This window comes from Tupaia chinensis, unplaced genomic scaffold (assembly GCF_000334495.1).
Source record: "Tupaia chinensis unplaced genomic scaffold, TupChi_1.0 Scaffold000335_1, whole genome shotgun sequence".
Lineage (NCBI taxonomy): Eukaryota > Metazoa > Chordata > Mammalia > Scandentia > Tupaiidae > Tupaia > Tupaia belangeri.
The window spans coordinates 2,788,265-2,810,340 of NW_006159829.1; the positions used below are offsets into that span (position 1 = coordinate 2,788,265).

Sequence of the window (22,076 nt, forward strand, 5' to 3'; positions counted from 1 at the left end):
GGGGTATGTGAGAGGCATTTTTTTTTTTTTCAAGTTTCTTTTGTGAAGGGGAGAGAGAGACAGGTGCACTTGGCACAGTAGCAACTGCTGCAAACCTCCCAGGGCCCCACCCACTGCTCCCCCGCAGCCCAGGTCACGGGTGTGGTCAGGCGCATCCAGGATCCTAATCGGGGCTCCCATGTGGCCCCAGTGCTGTGCAGGGGCACCCTGCTGCCTGCGCCACGTGGCCGAGCTGAGACGGGTGTTCCTGGGAGGGTCTCGCCATGGTGGTCCTTTGTTAGCGGGGTTGCAGGCACGCACTGCTACTCCTGCCCGCTCAGGGTGCCCCGGGTCGGAACCGGGGCTGCCCACGTCACCCCACACCCTACTGTTTCCATCACTGTGGCTGGGCTGGGGAAAATAGAGATTTTTATTCTTTTTTATTTATTCATTTATTTATTTTAAAATTTGCCAGATGATGTGTGTGGAAGGGGAGAATATGTCATGGGATGGGAGAGGAGTTGCATAGTGTAAAACTCCTTGGTTCTCAGGGCCCAGATCCCTATGACTGGAGACCCATCCTGGGACGGGAAGTTGTGTGGGGACGTGGGGACTTTTCAGAGGAAAGTCGTACAGCATCCCGAAAGGTGCAGGTGGCAGCTATCAGAGAAGGACCTTGGCCCCGGGCTGGGGCGGCGTCCGTGTACCCCGGGAGATGGAGGTGGGTGTGTGGCAGGGGAAGGGCTGTCCTGTGTCGGGCTCCTTGTTTGAATTCCTGGGCCTTCCCTGCGCTGTGCGCCTCCGTCCCAGGGGAGGGGTGTGCCCACCCAGTCCCAGTGCTCCCCGTTTACTTGGATGAACGAGGTCAGTCATTGCCCCAGGGGAATCAGGACGCTGACCCAGTGGTCTCATTGGTCCTTTCGTATTTGCGAGGAACATAAGAGGATGTCACCCGTCCCTGCGTGCCTCTCTCGGGTACTAAGGAAGGAAGACGGGTCTGCCTCGCCTTCCCGGCCAGGAGCTGGGTGGAGGAAGGCATTTTGTGGAGGGTCTGGTTGTAACCCCTGGGAAGCTGTGACTGATGTGCCCCGTGCTGCTGTTCCTTGGGCTGCCCCTCGTTCTAGCTGCCTGCCTGTCACAGAAGCACCTCCCAGGGGGGCACGGCCCCGCAGCAGCCCCTTCTCACCACCCTGTTGGGGTTTTGTGCACGCATAGTCTGGCTTGTTTTTCAAGCATGCCGGGGCTGGGAGCTGCCTGCGCCACGTGGCCGAGCTGAGACGGGTGTTCCTGGGAGGGTCTCGCCATGGTGGTCCTTTGTTAGCGGGGTTGCAGGCACGCACTGCTACTCCTGCCCGCTCAGGGTGCCCCGGGTCGGAACCGGGGCTGCCCACGTCACCCCACACCCTACTGTTTCCATCACTGTGGCTGGGCTGGGGAAAATAGAGATTTTTATTCTTTTTTATTTATTCATTTATTTATTTTAAAATTTGCCAGATGATGTGTGTGGAAGGGGAGAATATGTCATGGGATGGGAGAGGAGTTGCATAGTGTAAAACTCCTTGGTTCTCAGGGCCCAGATCCCTATGACTGGAGACCCATCCTGGGACGGGAAGTTGTGTGGGGACGTGGGGACTTTTCAGAGGAAAGTCGTACAGCATCCCGAAAGGTGCAGGTGGCAGCTATCAGAGAAGGACCTTGGCCCCGGGCTGGGGCGGCGTCCGTGTACCCCGGGAGATGGAGGTGGGTGTGTGGCAGGGGAAGGGCTGTCCTGTGTCGGGCTCCTTGTTTGAATTCCTGGGCCTTCCCTGCGCTGTGCGCCTCCGTCCCAGGGGAGGGGTGTGCCCACCCAGTCCCAGTGCTCCCCGTTTACTTGGATGAACGAGGTCAGTCATTGCCCCAGGGGAATCAGGACGCTGACCCAGTGGTCTCATTGGTCCTTTCGTATTTGCGAGGAACATAAGAGGATGTCACCCGTCCCTGCGTGCCTCTCTCGGGTACTAAGGAAGGAAGACGGGTCTGCCTCGCCTTCCCGGCCAGGAGCTCGGTGGAGGAAGGCATTTTGTGGAGGGTCTGGTTGTAACCCCTGGGAAGCTGTGACTGATGTGCCCCGTGCTGCTGTTCCTTGGGCTGCCCCTCGTTCTAGCTGCCTGCCTGTCACAGAAGCACCTCCCAGGGGGGCACGGCCCCGCAGCAGCCCCTTCTCACCACCCTGTTGGGGTTTTGTGCACGCATAGTCTGGCTTGTTTTTCAAGCATGCCGGGGCTGGGATTTGAACTGTGCTGTTGGTCATGTGGGATCCGACACCTTCAACCACCAGGCTATGGGGCTGCCTCTCCAAAATGGAGACTTTTAGTTGAGACATAACAGATTCTACGCAGTTGTAGGAGTAGTTCAATCAGTGTGCGTTTTGTTCAGTGACCCCCAGTGCCGGTGTGAAACTAGAACATTATCTGAACTGGAATTGGCTCAGTACCCTTGGAAGGCTGCATTATCATCCTCTTCACTCCCTGTTAAACTGGAGCTCAGGGGAGCTCCTGCGCTTGCCCTGGGTCACCCAGGGGTTAGCAGGGAGCTGGGTTAGATTAGGGGACTGTGCGTCTTTGTGGAGCGCCTCCTTTACGTCTGGTGCTGAGCCAGTGCCCAGGTTTGCAGCCTCTGATCCAGACAGTCTTGTAGGCAGCCTTATCGCCCCTGTTCTGTAGTCGAGGTGCTCAGGGAGACCAAGTTCAAATCCCCTGACTCCACGGGGGTTCTTCCCACCATGTCCTACTGGCGTGGAAGGGCAGTTGTAGCCAGCGTTCTTCTCTGCTCATGGTGGAGCAGCGTGTGTGCACGTGAAAGTGGAGAGGGGTGAGCACTCTCCACAGGGCCTGGTCATGCTGTCATCCCCGCCTCCAGCCATGTCAGAGCTGGGGACCGAGCGCTCGCCTGGTGTTTCAGACTGACCCTGTAGGATTTGGGCAGGGATTCCATTTGAACCTCAGTGGCCTTGTGGGCTCTGCATCTTTATTTATTTATTTATTTATTTATTTATTTCTGAGAGATTTTTGCTATAGGGCACATGTGCTCACTGGATAGAGACAGACAGGAAGTGAGAAATTACCCTCCGGGGGGATGGTCATGCCACAGTCCCTTCTCCATTCTCTCGGGATTTTGGATGGGCGTGCACGCACATGTACCTGGGTGAGTTTCAAGTTGCTGGGTCCGGGACTCAAACCGCGGTCGGCCAGAGGGAGTCGTCGTGTCACATGCTGCCATCTCCCCTTCTCGTGAGCAGTGCATTACACGGCCCCGTAGAGCTGGCCTCGCAAACATTTTTATTTTTAATGTAAGTGTTTTTAGAATGACTAATTAATATATTTATTACTATTATTATTTTTTAATTTGACTGGAGAGAGACAAGTATACATAGCTTTTAAGATAGCCAAATATATATAGTTTTTAAGATAGCCAATATGTTTTTCTCTCTCCAAATTAAAAATTAATAGTAGTAATAAGTAAATAAATAAATATAGATATATAGAGAGGGAAAATGATAAAGCCAGCTACTAGGTCCAGGACTCAAACCATGGTCAGCCGTGTGGGAGCCCTGTGCCTTGACCATGATGCCCCTTAAATGGAAGGTTTTGGCCATAGGGCATGTAGGAGAGACAGAGAGACAGTGAGAGGGAAGGTGAGAGACCACCCCTGCCCCCTCCTTCCCCCGCACGGTGGTGGGATGCCGGATGGCCATGTACAAGCCGGTCTCTTCCATTCTCCTCCTAGGATTTTGGGCATAGACATACACATGTCCATTTTCAAGCCACCAGGTCCAGGACTCGGACCATGGTCGGCCATGTGGGAGCCCACCGCCTTCACCACTACGCCACCTGCAGGTCCCCCAGCAAACATTTTTGAGCACTGACTGTACCTGCCGGTTAGGAGGTGGGGAGGAAAGATGAGAACCAGCCCCATTTCTGCAGAAGCTCGGAGCCAGGCCAGAGCCGGAGCTGCAGCTTTGAAGTAGGAGCCCTGAGGCCCAGGGACAGTGGGCTTCACAGCTTTCCCCGGTGACACCCACCGCCCGCAGGGGCCAGCAGTGTCCTCACTGTGCGTCTCAAAGGCGCTCTTTTCTCTGTGCGTAGGCCTGCAGAATGAGCGTCCCCGACTACATGCAGTGCGCGGAGGACCACCAGACGCTGCTGGTGGTGGTGCAGCCGGAGGGCATCGTCTCCGAGGAGAACTTCTTCCGGGTCTACAAGAGGATCTGCTCGGTGAGCCAGGTCAGCGTGCGGGACAGCCAGCGCGTGCTGTACATCCGCTACCGCCACCACTACCCGCCGGAGAACAATGAGTGGGGCGACTTCCAGACGCACCGCAAGGTCGTGGGCCTCATCACCATCACCGACTGCTGTGCGGCCAAGGACTGGCCGCAGACCTTGGAGAAGTTCCAGGCGCAGAAGGAGATCTACGGCCCCACGCTGTACGACTCGCGCCTGCTGGTGTTCGGGCTGCAGGGGGAGCTGGCGGAGCAGGCGCGCACCGACGTGGCCTTCTACCCCAGCTACGAGGACTGCGAGGCGGTGGAGAGGAGGGTCGAGGACTTCATCGAGTCGCTCTTCATCGTGCTCGAGTCCAAGCGCCTGGACAGAGCCACGGACAAGTCCGGGGACAAGATCCCCCTCCTCTGCGTCCCGTTTGAGAAGAAGGACTTTGTGGGACTGGACACTGATAGCAGGTAAGTTTCTGGAGGGACCCTGGCCGGCGCTGGGACACCATGCCTGGGCGGCTTCCTTACACCCGCAGGGAAGAGCAGATGGCAGCCCTCATGAGGCCGGGCAGGGAGCTCCCGCTGGTTTTAAGATCACTGACTTAAAAAACCAGGTAGTTTGGGCCAGAGTGTACACTCGCTGCCCCTCCTCAGCCTGGCTCCCCGTCGGACTCCCAGGAGCCACTGCCCAGTCCCGCAGCCACAGCCCCTGTGGTTCGGAGGGGGAATGAGAACCGGCCTGAAGTGCTCACTGGTTTTGAGACTTACTGTCGACAGAAGGGTGTGCAGTGTCTCATTGGTCTTATTTATATAGATTTCATGTTAAAATGGTAGTATATTAGATATATTAGGTTAAATAAAATTAATAATCAAAATTAAGACTTTTTTTTCCCCTTTAAGATGAGGCAATTAGAAACTCGAGTTTGCTTCAATGGCTCGCATTTTTTTCCTAGTGGATAGTGCCCACAGCACTGAAAACTCCTGTCTTGTCCCTTTCCTGTGTAGACAGGCCCCTGGCTCTGGGGGGAGTAGGTGGTCCTGGTTAAACTGGCAGGGGGCCCTGGTCCATTGCCGGGACAGGTGAGCAGCAGCAGTCTCCCGACAGCCCCAGGGTCAGTTTCCTCACGTGGAGAGCAGCCAGGAGACCAGGCTGTGACATCCCAGGCACCTCCTGCAGCGCCGCCTTAGCAAACGCAGAGTCCCTCTGTTCTCACCTGCCCCGACCCCGACCCCAGGGCAAGGTCGGGCTGCATCTTCCCAGCTGTGCAGTCCAGGCTTCTTGTTGGGTGAATCGCAGACCTGCCCTCTCTGCCCTTCACTCGCACTCTGCCCAGTGCCCTGTGTGCAGTGTGGCTATCGGCAGAAGAGGACTGACGCCAGCTCAGGCCATCGCTGTTGGCTTTGTGAGGGACAGCTGATTAGGCGGACAGTCACTCACTGCTTCATGGCCGCCGGCAGGGCCTGGCCACTCAGAGCCTCTTTCTCTTCATCTCTGTGATCTGGATGTTGATCCCCAGGTGAGGGTCGAATGACATAGGCGTGTGCTGGCCCGGGGCCTGCTGCCAAGGGGTGCCCAGCACACTCACAGAGCGCACGTCGGGTCAGCAGTGACCCTCCGGTTGGTGGTAGTCTCAGGAGAAATGGTCACGGAACTGAGAAAGATGGGGCAAGCGGAGGCCTAGACCGAGCAGCCCCAGTCACACCTTCATGTGGCACTTTGCAGGCCCAGAGAGATTTCCACTTCCTCACCTGACCGTGCGCGTTTTGCTTTAGGAAAGGGAAAAGCATATTGCAGATGAATCTGGGTTTAATCCTCATGGCCCCTGTGGTCTGCATAGGAGCACTCACTCATTCTCGCAGGAGCCCTCACTCACTCTCACAGGAGCCCTCGCTCTCACAGGAGCACTCACTCATTCTCACAGGAGCACTCACTCATTCTCACAGGAGCACTCACTCATTCTCACAGGAGCACTCACTCATTCTCACAGGAGCACTCACTCATTCTCACAGGAGCACTCACTCATTCTCACAGGAGCACTCACTCATTCTCACAGGAGCACTCACTCATTCTCACAGGAGCACTCACTCATTCTCACAGGAGCACTCACTCATTCTCACAGGAGCACTCACTCATTCTCACAGGAGCACTCACTCATTCTCACAGGAGCACTCACTCATTCTCACAGGAGCACTCACTCATTCTCACAGGAGCACTCACTCATTCTCACAGGAGCACTCACTCATTCTCACAGGAGCACTCACTCATTCTCACAGGAGCACTCACTCATTCTCACAGGAGCACTCACTCATTCTCACAGGAGCACTCACTCATTCTCACAGGAGCACTCACTCATTCTCACAGGAGCACTCACTCATTCTCACAGGAGCACTCACTCATTCTCACAGGAGCACTCACTCATTCTCACAGGAGCACTCACTCATTCTCACAGGAGCACTCACTCATTCTCACAGGAGCACTCACTCATTCTCACAGGAGCACTCACTCATTCTCACAGGAGCACTCACTCATTCTCACAGGAGCACTCACTCATTCTCACAGGAGCACTCACTCATTCTCACAGGAGCACTCACTCATTCTCACAGGAGCACTCACTCATTCTCACAGGAGCACTCACTCATTCTCACAGGAGCACTCACTCATTCTCACAGGAGCACTCACTCATTCTCACAGGAGCACTCACTCATTCTCACAGGAGCACTCACTCATTCTCACAGGAGCACTCACTCATTCTCACAGGAGCACTCACTCATTCTCACAGGAGCACTCACTCATTCTCACAGGAGCACTCACTCATTCTCACAGGAGCACTCACTCATTCTCACAGGAGCACTCACTCATTCTCACAGGAGCACTCACTCATTCTCACAGGAGCACTCACTCATTCTCACAGGAGCACTCACTCATTCTCACAGGAGCACTCACTCATTCTCACAGGAGCACTCACTCATTCTCACAGGAGCACTCACTCATTCTCACAGGAGCACTCACTCATTCTCACAGGAGCACTCACTCATTCTCACAGGAGCACTCACTCATTCTCACAGGAGCACTCACTCATTCTCACAGGAGCACTCACTCATTCTCACAGGAGCACTCACTCATTCTCACAGGAGCACTCACTCATTCTCACAGGAGCACTCACTCATTCTCACAGGAGCACTCACTCATTCTCACAGGAGCACTCACTCATTCTCACAGGAGCACTCACTCATTCTCACAGGAGCACTCACTCATTCTCACAGGAGCACTCACTCATTCTCACAGGAGCACTCACTCATTCTCACAGGAGCACTCACTCATTCTCACAGGAGCACTCACTCATTCTCACAGGAGCACTCACTCATTCTCACAGGAGCACTCACTCATTCTCACAGGAGCACTCACTCATTCTCACAGGAGCACTCACTCATTCTCACAGGAGCACTCACTCATTCTCACAGGAGCACTCACTCATTCTCACAGGAGCACTCACTCATTCTCACAGGAGCACTCACTCATTCTCACAGGAGCACTCACTCATTCTCACAGGAGCACTCACTCATTCTCACAGGAGCACTCACTCATTCTCACAGGAGCACTCACTCATTCTCACAGGAGCACTCACTCATTCTCACAGGAGCACTCACTCATTCTCACAGGAGCACTCACTCATTCTCACAGGAGCACTCACTCATTCTCACAGGAGCACTCACTCATTCTCACAGGAGCACTCACTCATTCTCACAGGAGCACTCACTCATTCTCACAGGAGCACTCACTCATTCTCACAGGAGCACTCACTCATTCTCACAGGAGCACTCACTCATTCTCACAGGAGCACTCACTCATTCTCACAGGAGCACTCACTCATTCTCACAGGAGCACTCACTCATTCTCACAGGAGCACTCACTCATTCTCACAGGAGCACTCACTCATTCTCACAGGAGCACTCACTCATTCTCACAGGAGCACTCACTCATTCTCGCAGGAGCCCTCACTCACTCTCATAGGAGCCCTCACTCACTCGCAGGAGCACTCACTCACTCTCACAGGAGCACTCACTCACTCTCACAGGAGCCCTCACTCTCACAGGAGCCCTCACTCACTCTCACAGGAGCCCTCACTCACTCACAGGAGTGCTCACTCACTCACAGGAGTGCTCCCTCTGGACTGATACTAGGAGACCTAGCCACAGTGCTGACGGAGGCAGCAGATTGAACTCCCAGGCCCAAGCCTTTCCAGCACCTCTGGGCTGGTACCTGGAAGGAACCTGGGCGCTGTTTGGCTGAGTTGGGCCTGCAGAAACCATCCCGTAGAGGGCACCGTGGAGCACGCCTCTGCAGGCACTCCACGGCACTCAGTCCGTTCAGCCACCTGTGAGGTCAGCAGGAGGGGCGCATGTCCATCTCACAGAGGTCAGAGGATGGCAGAAGCCTCCTGAGATGTCAGGGTTGGACCTGCTGTGGGGTCCACCCCTGCCTTCCTCCCTTGCACGTGAGGCACATGGCAGTTTTCAGTCACCAGCTTCCTGGTGGTAAGCTGGCACGTCTACCAGCCACTGCCAGCCCTTGTTTGCCTTTTGAAATCTGCTCACAGTTCGATGGAAGTAATAAGAGCATGTCAAGATGTGGGCGCTCACCTGCATGTGGCTGACGACTTGATCAAATGTTATCAAGAGCCACCATGTCCCAGGGGCCTCTCCAGACACAGGGAAGATAGCAGCAAACAAAACTGCCCTCCCGCAGTGCCCTTTCAGTTTGCTGGAACAGCGTCACCATAAACACGCAGGCGGCATTTGAACTTGGGTGAGCGAAGGGTGCCAGTGAGCTGAGATCACACGCACACTTCTCCAGCCCCGTGGCTCCCTAACTTTCAGAGCGGTGAGTCGGTGCAGGGGCAGTGCCTCACTCTCAGCCGTAACTCTTGGTAGGCCTGAGAGTGTGTCCACCCCAAAATGAGGGAGCATTTTCTGGCTTTGCGGGCGACAACGGGAGCCAGTCCAGTCTGGGTTGGCCTGTCACATCTGCCAGGCTCTCCAACAGATGGTTCTGCCCAAGTCCTAGGCGTCCTGGCAGCCCCGGGCGTGGCTGTGCTCCCTCAGAGCGTGTTCGTGGCCCTGTTCATCGAAGCCCGTGGTGGGTTTGGAACATGCAGTGTTGTAGCTATCAAAATTGTTTTTCTTCTTGTATGTTTCTAATTTTGCTTGTTCCTCTTTCTTTTCTTCTCCTTTTTGTCTGTCACACCGCCCTGTGAGTGTGTTGTTGGGTCTGAAAAGGTAGGCCGTGCATCTGTGCTGTTTGCGTAGCTAGACTCCCTGTGTGCTGACTTCCCGTGGCCTCGTCGCTTTGAAAATGAAAACTTCCTGCTGCCTAGAGCCATGTGTTATCCGTCTAACCCTTTTGTTTTCGGGGTCTTTAATTTAGCTTTCCAGCACGTAACCCATCGGTGTGTGACATTTGCTCAAATACTTATTCTGGGGGAACTTGTTTGGGTTTGGGCGCCAAATCAGGCTTTATTAATTTTTGGTTAATTTTGTTTGGAGGAAGTGAGATGTTAATTGATTAGGTGGCTGCAGAAGGATCTTTCACAGGATATTGTGTATGGGAAAGTCTTAAGATGGCAGCGCCTTGCTTGACCTAGGCTTTTGAACAAACGTATCATATCGGGCATGTGACGCCTGGCCGTGGCTCTGTGACCTGCATGACAGCGAAGAGCACCGGGCAAGCAGGTGCAAGGCGCGGGAGCTGCTGGAGGGTCTGCCCCTGAGTTTCGCTTTGCCTTGAGCATGCCACTCCTTTCCCTTTGCCTTAGCCATCCCCCCCGCCCTGCCCCATAAAGGGCCAGAGACTATTCTAGAATGCTCATCAGTCTCCTGTGCTCTTTATGAGGGCACCAGGGCCATTTTGCTGGTGTCAGAAAAGTGTGGCCTCTCCTTCATAGCCCATGTCTTGGACCCTGTGCTACAGGACCTCTGGGATGGACCTCTGGGATGGATGGCTGCTTCCTCTGCTCCCGCCCACGAGGGCACATGGGGCAGAGGCCGCTTCCTGCACCTGCCGCTGGCCCTGGCTCACACGGGCTCTCCTTCCAGCCCCACGAAGCCAGAAGGAGCAGTTTCTGTGCTGTCGAGTCGCTCGTTTGCATTACCGATCTAGAACCTCCACCCAGGGAAGCCCTTCAGGGCTGTCTGCAGCTGATCTGTCCTTCGGACTGCCCACCCCGGCTTCCTTTCTCCTCTAGGGAAGGGGTCACGTTCCTGCGGCCGGAGCCTGCGGCTTCTCTGCTGTCTGGTCCGTGTGCTGGTACTTTCATTCCCCATCTCTGTCTCCACCGTGACTGGCTGGGCTTTCTGCAGAATTTCATCCCCTTCTGGAGGGAACCAAGGAACCGAGTGTAGCAGTTACAAGCAGTTGCACTGTTCAGCTGGGAAAGGGCAGGGCAGGGCTCTTAGGCTGGTTTCCCCAGTTGCAGGGCTGTTCCTGTCACTCTCTGGGTCTGGGGATCTACGTGCAGATAGCTTGGTCAGGCCTCCCCTTCCCTTCTGCTCCCCTCTGTCAGACATGTCATTGGCCTCATTCCCTGGCGCTCTGCCACACTAAGGACCCTTCGAGGTTCAGACTGCAGGAGAACCGGCGCTCCTCGTCCTGGGCTGCCCTCCCGGAGAGCGACAAGTGCATTTCCTAAGTGAACCTCCAGGAGAGAGCTCACTGACAGTGAGTGCCCTGCAGAGCTCACACAGCCACAGCCAGAAGGTCTCGTGGTCCAAGTGGAGACATGCTTTAGAGGGGCCCGGGCTGGTGCAGCAGGAGCACAACACCCACATGGGAAGGTCCCATGTTCACAGCCTGGTGTGCCTGGACCTGGGCTGGCTGGGGCTGGGGCGAAGCGCAGCGTGGAGATCCTGTCGGGGGCCTGCCCTTCTCTCTGTCTCTCCTGGAAGAAAGCTGTTAATTAATTTTAAAAAGAGAGAGAAGTGTACATCAGAGCTGTTGGCACATCCTATTCGAGTGTGACACGCAGGTTCCTCCCTGAACGGCTGGCATGCAGAGGGCCGTTGACTGCAGTTTGAGGTCTGGGTGGACAGCATGTGTCTTGAGCTGCCTGCGGGGCATTCTAGTGGAGAGATTAAAGAGGTCCTCAGGACCCCCGCAGATGGCATGGCAGTTAAGTCACTTCTGGACTCCCACAGGGCTGACTCTGGTTTGAGTCCCGGACCCAGTAGCTTGAAAATCATGCCAGGCACATGTGTGTGTGTGTGTGTGCACAAGATCCCAGGAGGAAAATGGAGAAGGGATTGCAGTGTGGCCATCCTCTCTGGGGAGTGATTTTTCACTTTCCCTCTCACTGTTTCTGTCTCTCCAGGAGGCTCAGGCAAACAAAAAAAAAAAAAAAAAAAAAAGTCATTGGATTTGAGGCCAGAACTCAGGTGAAGGAGCTGGATGGGAGTTCCCCATGGGGAGTTGCCAGCTCTTAGCCTGGTTTTAAACTGTGTTGTGGAGGAGCCGATCCAGGGAGACTAGACAGGCAGGGGAAGGGCTGGGACTGACCCCTGTGCTCCCAGTGACCGAGTGGTTGGGGGCAGCCCAGGTCCTAGGGCTGCAGGAGCAGCTGCCATTTATCTGAAGGTGCTGGGCAGGGCTGCACTGAGGCCCGCTGAGAGGAGGGGTGTGGCTAGACTGGCCCTTATAGAGCAGCTGCAGCAGTACACGTGCAGGCCGTGAGGCAAGCCGGAGCTGGAGTCACAGAGGGGGACAGGCCCATCACCCTGGGGGGAGGGCAGAGGCAGGGGCGGCAGGCTGCCCAGAGGATGGTCCCTCCCCCTTGGAGCAAACGGCAGGTCCGAGGGGGCTGAGGAGGGTCAGGGCAGTTGGGACGCCTGTTGGACGGTTCTGGGAGAACTGTCTATTCTTTTCTACGGTAGACTCGAGAAAACACACCTCTTACGGACACGCACAGCACTTCTGAGCGAGAAAGCCATTCTTTTTTGGTCCTTTTTCTTTTCTTTCTTTTTTATTTATTTGCCATAGGGCACATGTGCTTGCTGGAGAGAGACAAGAGAAAGTGAGGAAGCAGGTGCCAGGGGAGGGCCACACTCTAATCCTTTCTCCTCCATTCTCCTCTTGGGATTTTGAGCATGCACGCACATGTGCCCGGTGTGGTTTTTCAAGCTGCCAGGTCTGGTACTCACAGTTGGCCATCAGGGAGTCCAGCGCCTTAACCATTATGCCACCTGCTGGCCCCAAGAGTGATGTTTTAATATCCAGTGTTAGGGTAAGAAGTTCAGATGGAAACAGCCAACACAATTGTTTCCAGTCTTTCATGAGGGCAAGATGCACAGTCAGGTAGTGCACAGTCAGGTAGTGGCCCGTAGAGCATCTGAACTGAGTTTAAAGCATCGTATTTGCTACTTTCTTTTTTTATTTTTTAAATAATTATTTTATTCAATTTTATTCATTCATTCATCTATTTTAATTTGACCAGAGAGAGACAGAGAGAGAGAGGAAAGTGAGAAAGCAAGCCACCAGATCCAGGACCCGAACCGTGGTCAGCCACGTGGGAGTGTCCAGCACCCTAACCACCACGCCACCTGCCAGTTCCCATATTTGCTACTTTCTAGTTCCAGTTCTCCCTGGTGGCCTTGGGCCCCGGCTTTCTGTATTTTATTTCTCTGTGTACACACAGTGGAAAGGCTCCCACCCCACGATACTCTAGTGCACAGGTATGGGCCGTAGCTATAGCTCTCCACACCACCTTTTTTTTTTAAATTTATTCATTCATTTATTTTTAATTTGACACACACACACACACACACACACATACAGAGAGAGAGAGAGAGAGAGACAGAGAGGAAGTGAGAAAGCAAGCCACCAGGTCCGGGACTTGAACTGTGGTCAGCCGTGTGGGAATGTCCAGCACTTTAACCACTATGCTAGCTGCTGGTTCCAACCACCTTTTTTTGGGTGGAGGTTTTTGCTATACGTGTGTGTGCTTGCCAGAAAGACAGAGAGAGACAGAGAGACAGAAAGCGAGAAATCATCCCTCGGGGGGATGGCCACACCACAATCCCTTCTCCTTCATTCTGCTCTTGGGATCTTGGGCATGCATGTACACACACCTGGTGGGAGTTTAAACAGCCGGATCTGGGATTTGAACCGTGGTCGACTACATGGACTCGAACTTCATTGACATAGCCATTACACCAACTGCTGGTCCTGACGCTACCTTTTGTTTTTTTTTAAGAATTATTTAACTTAGGGACCAGCAGTTAGCGTAGTGGCTATGTCACTGGACTCCCACGTAGTCGACTATGCTTTGCATCCCGGACCCGGTGGCTTAAAACTCACGCTGGACGCAACTGCGTGGGTGCCCAAGATCCCGAGAGGAGAATGGAGGAGAAGGGATTGCCTCTCTCTGTCTGTCTGGCGAGCACACGGGTCCTATAGCAAAACAAAAAAACAAAAAACAAAACAAAACAAAAAAAACCTCTCCAAAAAAAAAAGTAAAAAATGAATTATTTAACTTTGTTTATTCACACATTTATTTTAATTTGACCAGTGAGAGAGAGAGAGAGGCACAGAGAAGGAAAATGAGAAAGCAAGCCATCAGGTCTGGGGCTCAAACCATGGTCGGCCACGTGGGAGTCTCCAGGGTTTTAATCACCATGCTACCTGCTGCTCTCTGTTATTTAATAATACAAAGCCTTCTACAACTATATAATGTCCTTATCCCTCTCATAAAGAAAAAAGAGATACAGTTTGCCCTTAATAAGGAGAAAAGAGATTGCCTTTATCAAATTATTTTGGGACTTTAATGGTAAACTGCTGAGTAGCTTCGGATTTCTTTGGATTTGAATATATCCATTTCTCTGCTGGTAATTGGTTTTGAACTAGAATACCGAGCTCCTGTTTTCCATGAGCTGCATCAACAGTATCAAAACCCAGAAATAGGAAACTCTTCTTATATCTGATCAGGAATCATGGAAATAATGCAGTCTATTTCTTTATGTTTAACAATTTGCCAAGGGTGTGTGTGCATGCAGCAGAGAGAGACGGGGTGGTAGAGACAGAAAGCACCCTCCTCCCACGGGTCGTGGTCCTACCACCATCCTCTCTCCTCCACTTCTCCATCCCGGTGGGATCCTGGGCAGGCATGCACGTAGGCCTGCTATGTTTTCCAGGCTGCTGGGCCAAGATTTGAGTCGCAGTCAGCCATGTGGGATCTGGCTCACCAGTCAGCTGTGGGGCTGGCTCTGTGACTTCTTTTTATAGAAGTCCTATTTAAAAGAAGAATATTTCTTTGTAAAATTTTTCTTCTTGATCGTAGCAGGTGGAATAATGGTTAAGGGCTGGACTCCCACATAGCAGACAACGGTTCGAGTCCCAATATGTGGCTTGAGAATTATGCAAGGCACACGTACATGTGTGCCCAAAATCCCAAGAGATTACGGCATGACTGTCTTCCCTGGGGAGTGCCATTTCACTTTCCCTCTCTGTCTCTTTCTCTCTCTGGTGAGTGCACGTGCCCTATGGCAAAAACCCTACAAATTCTTTTTTGTTTATGGGAGATCACATGTGCATGAGAGAGAGCGAGAAGGAGAGAGGGGGAACTCACAAAGGACCTGGTCACCTCAGGACCGCTCCCTCCAGTTCTCCAGCCTTTGGGGTTCTGGGCACTAGCAAACCTTCCCTGCTGAGATCTGGACCGCGGCCAGCCCTGTGGGATCCGGCTTCCTTAGCTGCTTGGCTGTGGGGCCAGCCTGCATGTCAGAAACTGGGTAGAGAGTCTGCCTGTTCTTGGAGCACAGCAAGCACACATAACTCAGAGTGTGGGCTCAGAGGCAGGAAAGGCATCCTTGAGAAACTGGCGGCTGACATGAGCCCGCTGGGGAGCTGACAGTCGCCAGGCAAGGGGAACCTGAGGTCTGGACCTGGCTCTGCAGCGAGGCTGTGTGTGGAGGCCAGGGCTCTGGCAGGCCCGGTTCACTGGTGAACCTGGTCTCTCTAGAGCTGTACCGGGGAGTCTTTGGCAGGTCGGAAGTGGAGAGTGACTTTGGGACCTGTGCTTTGAGAAGGCCACTGTGGCTGGGTGTGTGTGGAAGGGACGAGGCCAGGGTGGTGTAGGTGGGGAGAGTTAGAGGGCCCAGGGTAAAGGCCGTGGGGGTGGCAGGGGCAGCCACATGTCATATTTTTTATGGGGAGGGTATTTAGTAGGGCCGTCCCGACACTGCCTGGGGCTCAGAGGGAAACACACAGGCTGGCATTTCCTCGCTCTGCCTTCAGTCTCGATCTAAGGTCAAGCAGCATTTGCAACAGAAAGTCAGTTCCGGGGTAGCCACAGGGTTGGCTGAGAGCTCTGGGCTCATCTGATGGGCTTTAGCTCGTATTGCTGTCTGTCAGTAACACGCTTTAACGAGAGACTCCCCTCTTCTGAACTTCCACAGGCTTTCTTCTCAGTAAGACCCCTTTCTCAGTGAGGGCTGTTTTAATACAGTTCCTATTATTCTTTAAAGACATCTTAGCTTTTTTTTTATAAAAAGAACTATTTATTTAATTTTATTTATTCAGTCATTTATTTTAATTTGACCATAGATAGACACAGAGAGAGAGAGAGAGAGAGAGAGATGGAAATTGAGAAAGCAAGCCACCAGGTCCAGGACTTGAACTATGGTTGACTATGTGGGAATGTCCAGCACCTTAACCACCATGCCACCTGCTGGTCCCAAAAACATCTTATCTTTTAAGAAATGCAATATTCTAGAGATTAGAACTACTTCCACATGATCCTGGAAGACTTCAGTACAGTTGCACCTGCCTCTGAGTTGGTGAGGAGCTAGGAGCCCTTGAACGATTTCCTGGTGTCTCTGTGCCCACACTGATGGCGCTGTTAGCGAGCACCCCTGCCCGGCCCTCTCAGAGCGTCAGGGAAGCCTGCTCTGACATCGCGCAGATAACGGCCCGTTCGCTTATGCCGGATGGCTGGCTACGATAGGCGTCCTTACAAAATAATGGTAGGTGTGAAGTTCAGAAAGTGGAAGATCACTGATTTTTCTAAAAGGCTGAGACAGACTTTCTGTGCTAGTGCTGCAGCTGGAGGATCGGAGAGGAAGCTGACTGTTGGTGAAATGCGCGGAGGAGGCCTGCTCATCCGCACCTTTGAAAAGTCTCAAGGCAGCTCGTTTTGCAGCGAGGACCACTCCAGCTTGCCTCGCCAGCCCTGGTTGCTGCTGGCTTTAAATGAGAGAGCCTGCCGTTGCCTTCTTAGTGTTTTCAGGAGTGAGAGTCCAGTAGTGTTTAGGCAGTGTGCTTCCAGGGCAGGGTCATGCAGTAGTGAAGCTGCATTGCTTCAGTTTTGCATTTTGTTTTGCAGACATTACAAGAAGCGGTGCCAAGGACGCATGCGGAAACACGTGGGGGACCTGTGCCTGCAGGCGGGCATGCTGCAGGACTCCCTGGTGCACTACCACATGTCGGTGGAGCTGCTTCGCTCTGTCAACGACTTCCTGTGGCTGGGAGGTAAGACCGTCTGGTGGAGAGGTCGATACGTCTTTGTCTCTGCTGTTACAGAAATATGGGACAACAGGAAAAAAAGTCTCCAAAAAGGGTGAGGGAAGAGAAGTGGGTAGCCTGTGCACTTAGAGAGACAGAAAGTGAGAACTCACCCCCAGGGGATGGCCGTGCCACAGTCCTTTCTCCTTCATTCTCCTCTTGGGATTTTGGGCATGCATGTGCACATGCCCGGCATGAGTTTTAGGCACCGTGTCTGGGACTCTAACTGTGGTCAAGAGTCCTTTGACCAACCATTATGCCATACGTTGGCCCCCATCTACAGAATACTTCACATGCACTGAAACGTCATAATTTGGCTTCTTAGAGGACAGAAAGATGGCGATGGGGAAGGAGAGTGATGACTAGGGATCGTTGGAAAAGAAAGGGGGGAATGGGTGGGATGAAGCAAGAGAAGGGCAGCCCGGGCTCTCCTTCATTCTCTCCATACCCTCTCCTGCTAAGGTGGGACATGCCTGTCTCCCTGTGCGCAGTGAGACCAGGGCCCGTGTGGCAGCACGTCTCCTGAGAGAATAGTACAGTTCACACACTCGCCTCGCACTGAGGACCCGGGCCTGGGACGCCTCGAGAGGCCGGGCGCCGGGAGCACGCCGCGCTGCTTGCCTCTTGGGCTGTCTCCCCTCAGAAGAGCACAGCGGCATTTTCCCGAGGCTGCGGGATGCACGGCATCGTGGCAGATGGAACCGGAAGCAGATTAGGAAATCCAGCTGACTTGAATTAAAGCAGACAGTGGAGACAATTGTGAGGGCCAGCCTGGAGCCAGATTCCACCTGCTGACCGTGGTTCGACTCCTGGCCCCAGCAGCTTGAAAAATGCCAAGCCCGTGTTCATGTGTGCTTGAGGTCCTGGCCGGGTGGAGAAATGGAGGAGGGTTGGGGCTGTGGTTCTCTCTCTCTTTCTCGCTGGTGAGAGCGCACATCTTGTCACTAAAAACATACAAAAATACCGTCAAAGTGTAAAACAATGCTGGTCTTCCAGTACAATATTTTTGTTTTGGAAAACAAATATTTTCCATGAAAATAATGACATATGATAGGCTCTTATTTTAAAAGGGATTAATACATACATATCTAGATCCTTTTCTTAGCTTTATTTTCCAGCATAGTACATAGCTGTAGATGTAGCTCACATTTTTTTTTTGGAGAGGTTTTTGCTCTAGGATACATGTGCTTGCCAGAAAGACAGAGAGAGACAGAGAGAAAGTGAGAAATCACCCCCTGGGGGGATGGCCACGCCGCAATCCCTTCTTCTCTATTCTCCTCTCGGGATCTTGGGCACACACGCACACGTGCCTGGCGGGAGTTTAAGCCACCGTGTCCAGGACTCAAACTGTGGTCGACTACTTGGGAGTCCAGCGATGTAGCCCTTACACTAACTGCTGGTCCAGATACAGTCCACATTTAAAAGGAGCTCTGTGTCCTTAGTAATTTTTAAGTTGTCAGGGACTGGAGACCAAAGGCTGGAGAACTGCGGAGTTCATGAAGGAGGGTGTAATGCGCGCCCTAGTCCAGGCTGTGGCACGTGGCCAGTAAGGTGATTTGGACATAATTGTCCGAGAGTGGAGAGGCAGGCGTGGGGCAGGACACAGCCGCCTTTGTGAAGAGACACTCTGTAGGTACCCTGCCCCGAGCAGAACGCATACATCGGGACGTGTGGGGTGCAAGGTGTCTGGTCCTGCTTTGGTAGAATAACCTTTTTATTTTAAAAAATTTTGCCAGATGGCGTGTGTGCTTGAGTGTGTGTGTGTGTGAGTGTGTGTGTGGGTGTGTGTGTGTGAGAGAGAGAGAGAGAGAGAGAGAAAGCACCCTCCACCCCGCAATCCCTTCGCCTCCATTTCTCCCTCCTCTTGAGATTTTGGGCACGCAGGCCCATGTGTCTGGCCTGTTTCTCAAGCCACTGAGGCTGGGATTTGAACTACACAGTCAGCTGTGTGGGATTCAGCCACCAATACCACTACACTGCAGGCTGGCCCGGTGAGGTTACTTTCTTTTTAGGTTTTTGCCACAGGGTACATGGGCTTACTGGTGAGAGACAGAGAGAGAAAAGAGAGGGAAAGTGAGAAATCACCTCCTGGTGGGGGAGAGATAACCATGCTGCAATCCCTTCTCCATTCTCCTCTCAGGATTTTGAGCATGCACGTGCATGTGCCTGGCATGATTTTTCAAACTGCTGGGTTCAGGACTCAAACCTCAGTTGGCCATGTTGGAGTCCAGTGCCTTAACCTCCATGCCACCTGCTGGCCCCAGATGAGATTACTTTTAATTATTTCCAATCCGGGACACTTTCTGCCACACTCTGTAGCTCCAGGGCTTGCCGCACACTGTGTACGAAGCTGTCAGTCACTGAGCGAGGGAGTGGATGAAGGAGCGGGCGGATGAGGGCCAGCCTGTGTCTCAGGTGCACCCAGCCCATCAGTGGCACCTTGAGTGTCAAGAGTTTTCTGGGGACCAGCAGGTGGCATGGTAGTTAAGGTGCTGGACACTCCCACAGGGCTGACCGTGGTTCAAGTCTTGGACCTGGTGGCTTGCTTTCTCACTCCCCTCCAACCCCCTCTCCATGTCTCTCTCTGGTCAAATTGAAATAAATGAATGAATAAATATAAAATAACTCTTAGAAACAGTTTTCGGTGTTGTCAGGCTTGACATGGCACGTGAAAGGTGGCAAGTTCTCGTGCTCAGAACTCCTGATCTTTAGGTTTAATCTTTGTTTTGGGGAAAACTGGCATTTCCAATAGTCTCAATTCTTTTAAGTCATCTTAGCCACTGCAGTGTGAGCTGATGAGGGCTGCGAACTTGGCTAAGTATGCCTTGTGTTTGTTTTTACCACCCAGCTGCCCTGGAGGGGCTCTGCTCGGCCTCTGTGATCTACCACTATCCCGCTGGGACCGGAGGTAGGAGTGGAGCGCGAAGGATCCCGGGAGGCTCACTTCCTGCAGAAGCAGCCAACAGGCACCGGCCGGGTGAGTGCCTCTGCGCCCTTGGCATGCTCCGCGGTCTGGGAAGAAGGTGGGATGTGCCGCGTCTCCGAGTTGGCCCGACTGCCGTTGCAGGGGTGATGCCATCTGTTGCGTCAGAGGTGCTGCACGGACACCTCTGCAGTGCCCATCGAGTGGCTGTCCATCTTACCGAGTGCTGCCAGTGGGTTGTGACGGCTGGTCCATTTCTCAGACACTGGCATACAATTCCATGGTAGAATGGCCCTGAGGTTCTGTGTTGGGGTCTTTGCCATCATCTCCACCTGTTGGATGAACCCAGTCCCAGAGGGTTTATTTGGTTTCTTCTAAGGTTTTTGCCATAGGGCACATGTACTTGCCAGAGAGAGAGGCTGACAGTGAGAGGCAAACAGAGAGAGGGAAAGTGAGCACTGGCCCCCTCGCCACATTCCACTCCCTTCTCCTCCACTGTCCTCTTGGGATTTTGGGCATGCACACACACGTACCTGGCATGATTTTCAAGCTGCCAGGTCTGGGATTTGAACTGGGGTCAGCCATGTGCGAGTATAGTGCCTTCACCACCACACTATCTGCTGGCCCATCCCAGAGTGTTTGAATAGCTACTTCAGACCTGGGGCTGTTGGGTTTTTCTGGGGGGAAGGGCTCTCAGTGAGCTCAGTGTGAGCTGCTTACATTGGTTAGCCCCAGATAGATGTCCCTGCAGGAGCAGACCCACTGGTGCTGGACGGACTGGGACCGTTTGACCCTCAGTGAGTGAACTCGCCTCTGATGGTTTCGGATACAGTTATTACGCCGTGTAGTTCCCGAAGATGACGACGATGAATGCGGCACACAAGGCCGTACAAAGCCCTTTGTCCCTAAGATTCTTAGGTTGTAGACGGCCCACGCTTTCCCACAGAGAAACACGGTAGTTCACGCGTGGGAAGTACCTGGGATTTCTCTCCGGCCTGAGTCTTCGCATCCCCATCTGCAGCAAAGAGTGCAGACTGCTTTGAGGAACAAGTGATGCTGCACAGTGGATCCAGGTGCACCCCAAGGCAGGCGGCTCCCAGGCCCTGACGCTTCTGGGAGAGACGCTGTTCTTCTTAAGTAGGACATTCCTGCGGGTGGCAGCTCGGTCATTTGAGTGAATCAGGCTGGGCAAGTGTGAGGTTAATAAAATAGGGACGCCTCTGACCGGGGCTTCCTGCCTTTCGGTCTGCCTTGAGATGCTCTGTTGCGCTCACCATGCGTTGCTGTCCTGGTATGTGACGATGGCAGTTTAAGTCTGTTTTTTGCAGTCAGCTCCCAAGTGTCAACTCCCCAACATGCTCAGAAGGGTGAAGCAGGGTGAGTTTTCCCTTTGAAAGGGAGCCTTCTGTGTGCTCCAGGAGTGCCTTTGGTTGGAGGATTGTTTTTGCCCTGTGGTTTGAAGAGTTGTAAATGTGTTGAGAATGTTCACATGATAAGTGAGATTCTAGAAACTTCCTAGAGTAACATTTCATTTTTTCCTTCTTGCTGACAATAGGCCAAAAGAAAAGTTTAAACAAGTTGAAAAACTGCTCTGTCTGCAGGGAAGAAGTGTCTTTATTTTTTAAAATTTTATTTTTTAAAAATTTTATAATAGCACTTTTTTTTTTTTTTTTTAAGAATTATATTTTGGGATCAGCAGTTAGTGTAATGGCTGTGTTGCTGAACTCCCATGTATCCGACTGAGATTCGAGTCCCACACCCGGGGGCTTAAACTCATGCTGGGCACATGTGCATGTGTGCCCAAGATCCTGAGAGGAGAACGGAGGAGAAGGGATTGCAACGTGGCCATCCCCCCTGGGGGGTGATTTCTCGCTTTCTATCTCTATGTCTCTCTCTGTCTTTTTGGCGAGTGCACGTGCACTATAGCAAAAACCTCTCCCCATCGAAAAAAAAAGAATTTTTTAAAATTTAATTTTATTTATTCATTCATTTATTTTAATTTGATCAGAGAGAAACACACACACACACACACACACACACACACACAGAGAGAAGGAAAGTGAGAAAGCAAGCCACCAGGTCCAGGACTCAAACTGCGGTCAGCCCTGTGGGAGTGTCTGGCACCTTAACCACCATGCCACCTGCTGGTCCCTGGAAATGTCTTTATTTTAATAGCTTTGCATAGTATAAAAACTTGGCAGCTTTTTACTGTTGAAGACAGCGGTGGGGGGAGCTCTTTGGGGATGCCTCTGAGGGCTGAGTCTCTCATTCGGAAATTGGTGATGACTCCACGGCCTCTAGGCAGCAGCGCCTCCAGGTGATCGACCGACTTGGTCCTGTGAACACCTGTGCTGGCCTAGCTGGGGCGTCCGCCTCAG

General features: G+C 52.9%; 1 protein-coding gene across 5 annotated transcripts in view; it reads left to right on the forward strand.

The window, feature by feature from the left end:
• TRAPPC9 (trafficking protein particle complex subunit 9) overlaps nt 1-22,076 on the forward strand; it is a 635,544-nt gene that overhangs the window by 41,288 nt on the left and 572,180 nt on the right. For all 5 annotated transcript variants that reach the window (XM_006152123.3, XM_006152122.3, XM_006152126.3 and 2 more), the window contains 3 exons: nt 4,104-4,696; nt 16,597-16,742; nt 19,624-19,752. In XM_006152123.3, the coding sequence (XP_006152185.1) occupies nt 4,104-4,696; nt 16,597-16,742; nt 19,624-19,752 (868 nt within the window). The remainder of the gene's footprint in view (nt 1-4,103; nt 4,697-16,596; nt 16,743-19,623; nt 19,753-22,076) is intronic.